The 12439-nt window shown below is 46.4% G+C and overlaps 1 protein-coding gene across 2 annotated transcripts in view; it reads right to left on the minus strand.

Moving 5' to 3' along the window:
* The window catches only part of tsnare1 (T-SNARE Domain Containing 1), a 975066-nt gene that overhangs the window by 343858 nt on the left and 618769 nt on the right, over nt 1-12439 (minus strand). For both annotated transcript variants that reach the window (XM_038808773.1, XM_038808772.1), the window contains exon 5: nt 3765-3855. In XM_038808773.1, the coding sequence (XP_038664701.1) occupies nt 3765-3855 (91 nt within the window). The remainder of the gene's footprint in view (nt 1-3764; nt 3856-12439) is intronic.

Genomic DNA, 12439 nt, shown 5'->3' on the forward strand with positions numbered 1-12439 from the left:
TTATCTGTCCTTTTGTTAAATCCTTTTACAGGGTGTGAGTATCACTGGCTAAGCCTGCAATTACTGCTCTTGACGAATTGCCCTCGAGAAGGTGGTGGTGAGCTGCCTTCTTGCACAGCTGCAGTCCCCGAGGTGCAGTAATATCCGCAGCACTGGGCGTGATTCACCGATCCCCCAGCCGCGTGTTTCTCAGAGGTATGTCATTCAATGGTGGCAGGATTCTCTGCTTCTGCTGCTTGTCGATGAGATTTCCCATTTAAGCCATGCCACACCACCGGGAAACCTGAGGACAGGTGTGCACGGCCAGGGGGAAAAGAGAATCACAACAGCCGTGGAATTCTGGCCCAGTTAGGGAGGGAGTTCCAGGATTTTGACCCAGGGACAGTGATGATCGGCACTATATTTCCAAGTCAGGATGGTGAGGGACTTGGAGGAGAGTTTACAGCTTGTGGTGTTCCAATGCATCTGTTGCTCTTATTATTAGAGGTGGCAGGGGTCATTAGTCTAACGGAAGAGTCTTGCTGCAATGCATCTTGTAGATGGTACTTACTGCTGCCACTGTGCATCTGTTGTGGAGGGAGAGAATGTTTGTGGATGGGGTGCTAATCAATAGGCTGTTTTGTCCTGAATGATGACAAACGTCTTCTGTGATGTTGGAGCTGCACTCACCCAGGAAAGTGAGAAATTTCCCATCACACTACTGACTTACGCTTTGTAGATGGTGGGCAGGCTTTGGGAAATCAGAAGGTGAGGGCCATGATGCAGAATTCCCAACCTCTGACCGGTTCTTGTAACCACAGTATTTATGTTGCTAGTCCAGTTAAATTTTTTGTCAATGATAACCTCATTGCCTACACAATGCAGCTGAAGCCCTGCACCATGGAGCTCATGCCCTCAGCCATAGAGGTCATGAACTGAGGCATGGAGGTGACAACTCCGGTCACGGAGTGCACATCCTGCACCAGGGTCTGCACTGCATATATCACCCTCGCCGCGACGGCCTTGTGTGTTGCATTGACGGTACGGTCAGAAAGCAATTGCACTCCCCCAGTCAGCTTTGCAGCTTGAGTATGAATGTCATCCCTTCCTGATGCATGCGCCTCTGCTGTTGCCAGTCCCAACAGCTCTGGGACAACTGGACTGAGAGGCACGTTATCGGTCAGGAGCTCAGCAATGTCCTGGGCTCTGGAATCCCTCTTTGTGCCGGATACCTGAATATGGGTATCTGCGTTGATGGAGGGTGCGGGTGCGCCAGATGTGACGCTTCCTCAGTTACGTCCGAGAGCTCTCCCTTGGAGCTGCTCAGATCTGTGGTTTACAGGGGGTGAGAGAATGATCCGGGCTGTTCTCCTGATCACCCTCCAAGGGAAGGGAGAGGGCATTTGTACCTCACGGGGTGTAAATGATGGGAAATGTTTACTCATTTGCGGTTTGAGGATTGATTGTGTGTACTTAGGGTTCTCGATTCTGCCGTGAGTGCAGGTGCAGTCCTGCTCCTCCCTAGCCAGGTCAAGGAGCCTTTCCTCATGAGGGTGCTGCGCTCCCACATAACTTCGGGTGGCAGTGCCCTTTCGCACTGGTTGTGTCCTGCGGGGGTACACATGAGGACAGTGTAGGCAGGAGTCCTCAGTTCAGTTGGTTGAATATTGGCATGCATGGGACTGGAATGGAAGTATGGATGTGAGGAGCATAGTTGAGACTGGGGGCAGGAAGGTGGTTGGTGATGGGGGGGGGGGGGGGGAATAGGACCTCGTGACAGGTGGGCAACCTGTGAAATGGCTGAATGAGATATCACTTTGGAGGTGGGCGAGGGGATGCATTGAAACACTGGAAGTAGAAAACTTACCCTGTGCACACGGAGAAGGTCATGCATTTTTTTATTTGTTTTTTTACAGCACTGCTGCCCAGTTCCCATCTCCACTCAGCTGGCACAGTAAGGCCGCAATACTCTCCCAGGCCCCGGGGGGTGGGGGTGGGGGGGGGGGGGGGGGGGGGGGGGGGGGTCACCTTGCTGGTGCGCCACTTCCTGGTCAGGTCTCCCTCGGAAAATCTTGGACAGGCTTCCTGGCTGCCATCTCACTGGCACTGGATCTGGAACTGGGGAGGTATTTATATGGAGCTCCTCAGTGATGGGTTTCCCCGGGGCAAGCAACTGATTCACGTGGTGAAAAAAAACTTTTGTTTAAGAGGCTCAAATTTCCGTGAGAAACCCTGCCATTCACTCCATTTTCCTCACCTGCACTGACCCTTGGCCATTTTCTGGTAAGTTTCTGTCCATGGACCCTGACTGCTTCAGTATCTGAGAGGAGTCGTGAATGATGGTCCACAAGGATCAGTGGACAAAATGGGACGAGAGCACTCGGGAATAGGCTCAACAAGATGAGAAAGATGGAGTGGGAGTGTCAGCAGGAGAAGGATGAGGTTCCCATGGGAGGAAGTCAAGAGAAACGGCTGGACCAGCCTACCTTTATCCTGCATTGTGGGCTGTTGATTTGGCGTGCTTGGCCATGGTCTCCAGCAAAATAGAAGTGGATGAGGATGTTCAGAACAATTTGTCTGGAATAAATGCCCCCGGTGGCATGAACACTATGAAGGGCAAGTGAGATTGAAATGATAAACATTGAACTTGCATTCAGGGTAAAAACAAGTCAACATCCATCAGTATAAATGGTGTAGCGACCAAAACAGCTGGAAATTGCCACCAGCAGAACTCAGTGCATGGTGTGCATAAAGCACGCTTCCAAATCACTAGATTATTTGTGCCACACGCATCCTATAAGTAGCCGAAGTGGCCCTGCACAGTCTCGCACCAAAGAAAATACTGAAGCTTGAGTCAAGAGACAAGATGCCTGTGGAACTGAAAAACCTCAAACCACATTTCTCTGGGGGAGTCAATCGAAGGTGGTCTTGCAGCTTCTAAAGGCAGCCTGGTGGCCAGAGTGCACTGGATGCTCATGTGTTTGGACACAACAATACCCACCTGCATTACTCTCTAGTCTTAAGTGGTCGTGGCACGATCAATGGAGCATAATGGGAGAAATCCAGCAACTGGCAATCACCATTGACTACGATGTGGAGATGCCGGCATTGGACTGGGGTGAGCACAGTAAGTCTTACAACACCAGGTTAAAGTCCAACAGGTTTGTTTCAAACACTAGCTTTCGGAGCACTGCTCCTTCCTCAGGTGAATCATGCCCAAAGAGCCTGGCCCAGGCAGCAGCCAAATTCCTGGACTTCCAAAGTCGTTTTAGGCATTCCACTGGTTTATAACCAGGGCCACCGCCTATTGTTAATGAAATAAGCCCAATTCCACCCTTCGGTAATAAGTCTCTGGGACACTTCTGCCAATGATTCGCGATCGAAATCCACAATTCTGTCAATTTTTGTGCAGAACGGACTGAGCGGTTCAAGGAGAAGCATAGCGACTGTGGTCACCTGATCTTCTTTGGTAAGCGAACTCAAAATGAAAACTACCAAAAATAATTCTGGCACATCGACCACAAAAAAACAAACGGCAGAGTTTACATATTAAATGGGATTTCATTATTAATGTATTAATAAAACCTGCATTTAAAGTTTATTAATAATTCAGCATGCAAAAGTGCAATGACTATATTAGTTAAAAATGGCTAACAGCCAAGGCGAGGAGTAATTATATTCTATATGCAAATCTTACTGGCTTTAATTTTCTGGCAATTACATTCTGGTGTCAGGAATTGTGTGCATAATATCTGAAGTTATTGTTACATTTCAGCGGCACTTACCCTGGATGATCCGCGCACTATTTCCGAGAGCTGCTTAATATACTTTGTTGAGGAGTTGATGGTTTTGTTCGTCTCCTGCTGTGTTGTGTGCCTTTGGCAAGACAGAAGGGAGGAGGAAAAAATAAATAAAATAAATGCTGTGTTTGAAATAAACCAACTGAACAAACTGTGGAAAGAGCAACGATTAGGACACAATCATCATTGAGATTGAAGTGGGAAAATCGCAAGACTTCACTCAGCTCTCGTAAAATTCTGATTTAAACACGCTGCTGAGGCGATTTGAATTTTTGCTTTCGTCTCCATAAATCAGGTCAAAATATTTGGATGACATCAGCTCGGCACAAAGCTGTGCGTTCCCCATGTTGAAATACAAAACAGATTGCTCATGGTCATAAAGCTGGTGTTTAAAATCAGCAAAGCAGTTCTGGAAGAAACAAATTAAATAACTTTTCTCAAGTGAAACCTTAACTGTCTCCCATCCGGGTTGCTCCCCCTGTCCAGCTTTGCCAGGCATGCTACACATGAGAAAACAAACAGCTTATTTCACCATCTATCTCTGGATTTGTCTTGGCAACATCAAAACCTGTTCAACCTCATCTGTCTCTGCCAAAATACGTCCGTTACTCCAGGATAATCCTGGAAAGCAAAGATAACTTCTGACTTAGTATCTTCACCCCCTCTCCCACTCCTCAAAACTCTTCGCTCATGACCCTCTACTCTCACCTCCAACAAGTAATCATAATAATAATCTTTATTGTCACAAGTAGGCTTACACTGCAATGAAGTTACTGTGAAAAGCCCCTCGTCGCCAAATTCTGGCACCTGATCTCCAGACGGAGAATTCAGAATGTCCAATTCACCTCACAAGGACGTCTTTCAAGACTTGTGGGAGGAAACCGGAGCACCCGGAGAAAGCCCATGCAGACATGGTGAGAACGTGCAGACTCCGCACAGACAGTGACCCAAACCTGGGACCCTGGCGCTGTGAAGCAACAGTGCTACCCACTGGGCAACCTTGCGAGAGACTCATGGATTACTTTGCCAAGAAGGTACAGGCTATCTACTGCCTGTGTGGCTTTCTAACTTGCCCTTACACAGAAAAACATAAACAACTCCCCCCTTCCTCAGAAGAATCTCCGTTCACACTATTGCTGGGCCCTTGTTTTCTGGCATTAAATGTGCAAGATGAAGTTAAGTTATAGCTGTCCATTTTTCACCTAATGTCCTTCACATTCTTTCTGACTTAATCTGACGAACAGAACTTACCACTACTCTCCCAACCCGATTCTGGCTAACTATTCTTCCTCCATTTGTGAACCCATGTGAGCTAACATGATAAATGATTCTTTCTCCTCACTCACCGTCCTCTACTCTTGAATCTGTTTCCGTTTTCTCCGACAACTCATCAAATTTTATTTCCCCAGTCACATTCCTGCACCTCCAGCAACACCAAAACAACTCTGACCAACATCTCAAATGGCATTCGCTGTAATTGCAGTGAATTAACTCTCCTTGACCTGTGCATCTTTAAGTATAGTCAAATACACCATCCTCTTCCAGTTCTGCGTGGTTTCTTATCTATACTTGTGAGCAAAACATGGCTACTAATAGCTTCTCATCCCATCACTACACGGAGATCTCAGGATTCCCGTTGGCTCTCATCAATATATGTGACATTTAAAAAAATAATAATTTACAGAATGTGGGCATCGGTGGCTCAGCTAACATTTATTGTCCATCCCTAATTGCCCTTAAAAAGGTGTTAGTGAGCTGCATTCTTGAACCTTAGCAATCCCTGTGGTGTAGGTACACCACAGTGCTGTCGGGGGAGGGGGGGGGGGGGGAGATTTCCAGCATTTTGACTCCGCATCGGTGAAGGAACGGCGATATATTCCCAAGCCAGGATGGTGAATTGCTTGGAGGAGAACCTCCAGGTGGTGGTGCTCCTATGCACCTGCTGCCCTTGTCCATCTAGATGGTAGTGGACATGGGCTTGGAGCTGCCTAAGGAGCTTTGGTGAGTTTCTGAAGTGCATCTTGTAGATGGTACACACTTGTCACTATTCATCGGTGGTAGAGGGAATGAATATTTGTGGAAGGTATGCCAGTCAAGTGGGCTTTTTTCCAAGATGGCATCAAGCTTCTTGAGTGTTGTTGGAGCTCCAGTCATCCAAGCAAGTGCACAGAATTCCATCACACTTAACTTTTTGGGAGTCAGGATGTGAGTTACTCACCACAGGAATCCTAGCCGATGATCTGCACATGTAGCCACAGTATTTATATGGCTGGTCAAGTTAATTTTCTGGTCAATGGTAACCCCAGGTTGTTGATAGCGGCATATTCAGTAATAGTAACGCCATTGAATGTCAAGGGGAGATGATCAGATTCTCTCTTGTTGGAGACATTCATTGCCTGGCACTTGTGTGGCGTGAATGTTACTTGCCCCTCGTCAGCCCAAGCCTAAATATTATCCAGTTCTTGCTGCATTTGGATAAGGACTGCTTCAGTATCTGAGGAGTCGTAAATGGTGCTAAACATTGTGCAATCATGAACAAATGTCCACATTTCTGACCTCATGATGGAAGGAATGTCACAGACGAAGCCGCTGAAGATGGTTGGGCCAGGACATCACCTATCACTTCATAGGGTCAACTTCGATACAATGACAACCAGCTGTGCTTTTCTAGACGCTTTCTCGAACTCTGTTTTGTGAGAAATGTTGCTAGGCGCGGCACGGTCGCACAGTGGTTAGCACTGTTGCTTCACAGCGCCAGAGTCCCGGGTTCGATTCCCGGCTTGGGTCACTGTTTGTGCAGAGTCTGCAGGTTCCCTCCATGTCTGCAGGGGCTTTCTCCAGATGCTCCGGTTTCCTCCCACAAGTCCCAAAAAATGTGCTTGTCAGGCGAATTGGACATTTTGAATTCCCTCTCAGTGTACCTGAACAGGCGCCGGAGTGTGGCGACGAGGGGATTTTCACAGTAACTTCATTGAGGTGTTAATGTAAGCCAACTTATGACACAAATAAAGATTTTTATTATTGATACCTAACCTTTATAATTACAAAGCAACTTCACAGAACTTCACCACCACAAACTACCTCAACTTTTCATGACTCAATTCATCTTTGTGGCACCATTTCATGTTCATGACCAAATATTAGGCTGCATTTTTTGGTCACTGAAAAATTAATAGTGCTTGCCATTGATCTTGAAGAAAGCTGCCCACAAAAATGTAGCAATCTCTGCAGTACATACTGCCCTTTCCCAATTGCAGTTTAAATCAGCTGCCAAATCAAGGAAATCTTCAGGCATGCAGCAATAGTGATGCCAGTGCGATGAGAAAGCAGCCAATCACATTGACATATTCTCACAGTCAGCAAACCAGGAAGTTAAAAACACCGATTTTCATCATATTTAATTTAAATTCGCCAAAAGCAAACTGAATAATTACATTTGGGTTGCGATTAAAGTTAAAATATCAAAGTTTAAGAATATAAAATATGGATTTTTATCATCACAACGGACTCATTTGACATTCCACAAATGTAAAATTATCTTATGAGACCCAAGGAGCCTGTTCAGCAGTAATCTTAAAGTGAGAATATCTTTATAGACTCAGTTACGTCATTTTGAACAAGGTATAACTTTTTCAAGTGTTTTTCCAAGAGACGCTAACAATGCAATTGTGGATGCTTCCATCTATGTTCTGATTGCGCAAGGGTTTCGCTCTGGAGAGGACTTCAACAGAGGTGCATCCTCTGGAGAAACACTGCCAGAAACCTCTAGATTTTATCATCGTGACACAGATTTTCAGTCTCTTGAATATGCGGTCAATTTCGATGTAGTAATGAAGGCCGTTGCTTACAGTTTCACCATCATTACCACCAGAAATTCTAGACCTTACATCCCATGCTAAGTCATTGGCCATAAATATGTTACTACATCCCAAGCTGACAAGTAAGCTTGACTTACTCTTCAATACAAAGGCCCAGATTTTCACCACAATGGAGGGAATGGCCAAAATGTCAAAGCCCCGACCCTGAATCTGGCATTTCCCATCTTCGCAGGGGCGGGACTGGAGTCAGACCAGGGTTCACGCATGCTTGATTCAAGGTAGCAATTGGCCATTTGAATCAGAAGCTGCCTCCATTAAAGTGGGATTTTTTTGCAAGAACAGCAGTGTGTAATCTAGAATATGCAGGTCATAACAGGTAAGAGGAGACCTAAACTTGGTACATGTGTTTGGATAGACAGGGTATTCCTTTGGATCGGGTCCTGATTCACATTTGGGAGTGGTATATGATGCTTTGGAGAGTTAAGGCACCCTTGCAAGGGGCAAGACACCCTTTGCGAGGGGCAAGACACTCTTTGCGAGTGGCAAAGCACTCTTTGGAATTGTTATAGCAAATATTTTTATCCACCAATCGGGCACAAAATTACTGGAATTGTCAAGCTGTCAATGAGCTGACGCTGTTAGGGAACTGCTAAAGAGCTGTACAGTTGCTGAGGAACTATGCAAGAGCTGTCAAGGAATTGTTCAAGAGCTGTCCATCTGTCAAGGAACTATTCAAGAACTATCCAGTTGTCGAGGAAATGTTAACGAACTGTCCAGCTTTCAAGGAAATGTTAAGGAACAGTCCAGCTGTCAGGAAGCATAAAAGCTGACAAATAACTGTCCAAGGACACAGGTTGAGCTGGCATGGAGAGGGCAAGGGTAGAGATGTTGGGGGAAATGTTGGCATGAGTTTGTTAATACGTTGGCATTGGGGAAAGGGGCAATGAGATTGGGTGGAATGGCACTAACTTGGAAAAGAGGAGATGAGTCCACGGAGGTGGCTAGAGGGACAAAATTGCAAAGCTGGTAAGGGGGTAGATCGGAACTAAGTTGGCATGGGGTATGGAGCCCATGGAGGGTGGTCAGCATTTTTGGGTACAGGATGTTTGTGGGAGGTGAGGGCTGGAGGAATGTATTTTGGCTTATAAGTTTTTTAATTATTTGAACCGAGCACAGCAGCAGCCTTACACCCTGCCCACCCTGCCCACTTCTGCACCCAACGGCCTGCACAACCATTCCAGGGTCACCTGTCCAGGCTTCAATTTCAGCCCACACACCCCTCTCCCCTGTACCGAAAATCCAACCTGTGGGCTGACATTTTTGAAGCTCGGGGTCACCAGGAAACCCCCAAGTTGACAAACCTGACCCAGGAACCAAGTTCTGGGCCAAGAACTTATTTCCATCTCAGAATCTCCACCATACCGTAACTCAGTTATTTTGCTGCTAAAACCCTCATTCATGCCTCTGGCACCTCCATACCAGGCTATTTCGATGTACTCTACTTCACACCCAGTTCTGCTTCTCCATTAGCCATGTCATTATTTTTTATTGTTACACGGGATATGAAATGAAAAAAATGAAAATCGCTTATTGTCACAAGTAGGCTTCAATGAAGTTACTGTGAAAAGCTCCTAGTCACCACATTCCGGCGCCTGTTCGGGGAGGCTGGTACAGGAATTGAACCGTGCTGCTGGCCTGCCTTGGTGTGCTTTAAAAGCCAGCGATTTAGCCCTGTGCTAAACCAGCCACTGGGATATGGGTATCGCTGGCTCAGATCGTATTTGCCTTCGTCATCACGGATCTACATTGTTTCTCGGTACCCAACACATCAAATTTAAAATTGGGTGCAACAATAGCAACTTCTTTGCCATGACCAATATTGTTTTTATTCATTCATGGAGTGTGAGGGAGGAAGCCAGAGAGTAGAGTTCTCCCTGAATTCCCATTGACTTCACTTGTATTGGGGTCCTTCTTATCACCATTGATGTCTTGGGTAGGCTATCTCACCTCCCTCATGGAATTCATCTTGTGTCCATGCTTAGGCTAAAGCTGTAATGTGGCCTGTAGCTGAATGGTCCTGACTGAACCCAAACAGTGCATCAGTGAGCAGAGTATTGACATCTTCCATTACTTTGCTGATCATGGTGGATAAACTGATGAGTGCATGCATTTTGTGGTTGGATGTACCTGGGAAATTTATCCCAAATGTCTGTTGTTATACTATTCTATTCTTTCATTGGATGTGGGCATTCATGCCTGGGCCAACTTTTATTGCGGATCCCTAATTGTCTTTGAGAATGCTGCCTTCTAGAACTGCTGCAGTCCATGTGGTGTTTGTACACCCGGGGTGCTCCAAGGGTGGGAGTTCCAGGACTTTCACCATGTGACAGCAAAGTAACGGCAAAATAGTTTCCAGTGGGCAGTACGGTGGCACAGTGGTTAGCACTGCTGCCTGGCCGTGTCAAGGACCTGAGTTCAATTGCAGCCTTGGGTGACTGTGTGGAGTTTTCATGTTCTCCCTGTGTTTGCGCGGAATTCCTCCGGGTGCTCTGATTTCCTCCCACAGTCCAAAGATGTGCAGGTTAGGTGGATTGATCATACTAAATTGCCTCTTGGTGTCCAAAGGTAGGTGAGGTGCCAAGAAAGGGTGCTCTTTGAAAAAAGATTTATGCAGACTCGATGGGCTAAATGGCCTCCTTCTCCACTATAGGAATTTTAAGTCAGGATGTGGTGCGTTTGAACTGGAAACGTGAACTGAAATGAAAATGAATGAAAATTGCTTATTGTCACGAGTAGGCTTCAATGAAGTTACTGTGAAAAGCCCCTAGTCGCCACATTCCGGTGCCTGTCCGGGGAGGCTGGTACGGGAATCGAACCGTGCTGCTGGCCTGCTTGGTCTGCTTTAAAAGCCAGCGATTTAGCTGAGTGAGCTAAACCAGCCCCTCTGCAGATAGCTTAGTTAGTGATGTGGTACGTTCTGGAGCACAAATCCTCAAGTCAAGATATTGTTGGGGCCCATAGCCACTGCTGAATCCAGTGGGCCCATCTTATTCAGAATATCAATTGAGTGAATTATGTTGACTGAAGACTTGCTCCGAATTTGGTCAGTCGTTATTAAGGATCTGTTGTTATTGAGGCTGGGAATCTTCATGGAGCTTCCGCATCACATTATTCATTAGCCATGCAGCACCATTCACAACTGGACTTAATAATAATCTTTATTGTCACAAGTAGGCTTACATTATCACTGCAATGGAGTTACTGTGAAAAGCCCCGAGTCGCCCCATTCTGGCGCCTGTTCGGTTACACAGAGGGAGAATTCAGAATTCGCAGCTGGTACAGGAATTAAACCTGCGCTGCTGGCCTTGTTCTGCATCAGGAACCAGTTGTCTAGCCCACTGAGCTAAACCAGCTTCTGACTACAGAGCATTTGTCTGTGATTTTTGGTTGTAGGATCGTTTAGCTCTGTCTGTGGCATGTACCAATCATGAGCTCCTGTATAGCAGCTTCATGGCACCCCATTTTGTGGTATGCCTAGTACTTCTTCTGACATGATCTCCTGCATTCCTCAATGAACCAAGGTTGTCCCACTGGCTTGATGGTAATGAGAGGTATTCTGGGCCATGAGGTTACAGATTGTGGTGGAATACAGATACCTTGCTGTTGATATCTCGCTGTTGATATCTCACAGTGCCTCATTGATACCCAGTTTTGAGTTGCTAGATCTGCTGTAGGCAGGAAGGAAACACCCAGAGTTGATGATAGATGAATCTGGTTCAAATCAAAAAGTTAGGATTTTGTGAGAATGCCCATGTCAAGCTGTTACTCGACTTGTCTCTGGTACATCTCTCTCAGTTTGGTTTCGAGAAGGATTGGTCCTGTTGTGTTTATGGTTTCATAGACCGAGTTAATTTCATAGAATTTACAGTGCAGAAGGAGGCCATTCGGCCCATCGAGTCTGCACTGGCTCTTGGAAAGAGCATCCTACCCACGGTCAACACCGCCACCCTATCCCCATAACCCAGTAACCCCACCCAACACCAAGGGCAATTTTGGACACTAAGGGCAATTTATCATAGCCAATCCACCTAACCTGCACATCTTTGGACTGTGAGAGAAAACCGGAGCACCCGGAGGAAACCCTCCGCACAGACAGTGACCCAAGCCAGAATCGAACCTGGGACCCTGGAGCTGTGAAGCAGTTGTGCTATCCACAATGCTACCGTGCTGCCCTGGAACAATTTTGATATAGATGAATTGCTTGCTTGGTATTCCAGAGGGGTAATTAAGAATCCCCACATTTCTGTGATGGAATGGTATGGCGATAGATTCCCAACTTTAACCGACATTAGTGAACCTCCTTGTTTTTTTTTAAAATGACAACACAGTGATTATATAGAACATAGAACAGTACAGCACAGAACAGGCCCTTCGGCCCTCAATGTTGTGCCGAGCCATGATCACCCTACTCAAACCCACCCTATACCTGTAACCCAACAACCCCCCCCCCCCTAACCTTACTTTTATTAGGACACTACGGGCAATTTAGCATGGCCAATCCACCTAACCCGCACATCTTTGGACTGTGGGAGGAAACCGGAGCACCCGGAGGAAACCCACACACACAGGGGGAGGACGTGCAGACTCCACACAGACAGTGACCCAGCCGGGAATTGAACCTGGGACCCTGGAGCTGTGAAGCATTTATGCTAACCACCATTAATATACTTACTTAATTCACTGAATTTAAATTTCCCAGCTGCCATGTGTCTTGATATCATTAGCCCTGTCCTCTGGATTAGCTGGCCAATGGTGTAACCATCATGCCACCGTACCCTATCT

This window comes from Scyliorhinus canicula, chromosome 10 (assembly GCF_902713615.1).
Source record: "Scyliorhinus canicula chromosome 10, sScyCan1.1, whole genome shotgun sequence".
Classification (NCBI taxonomy): Eukaryota; Metazoa; Chordata; class Chondrichthyes; order Carcharhiniformes; family Scyliorhinidae; genus Scyliorhinus; species Scyliorhinus canicula.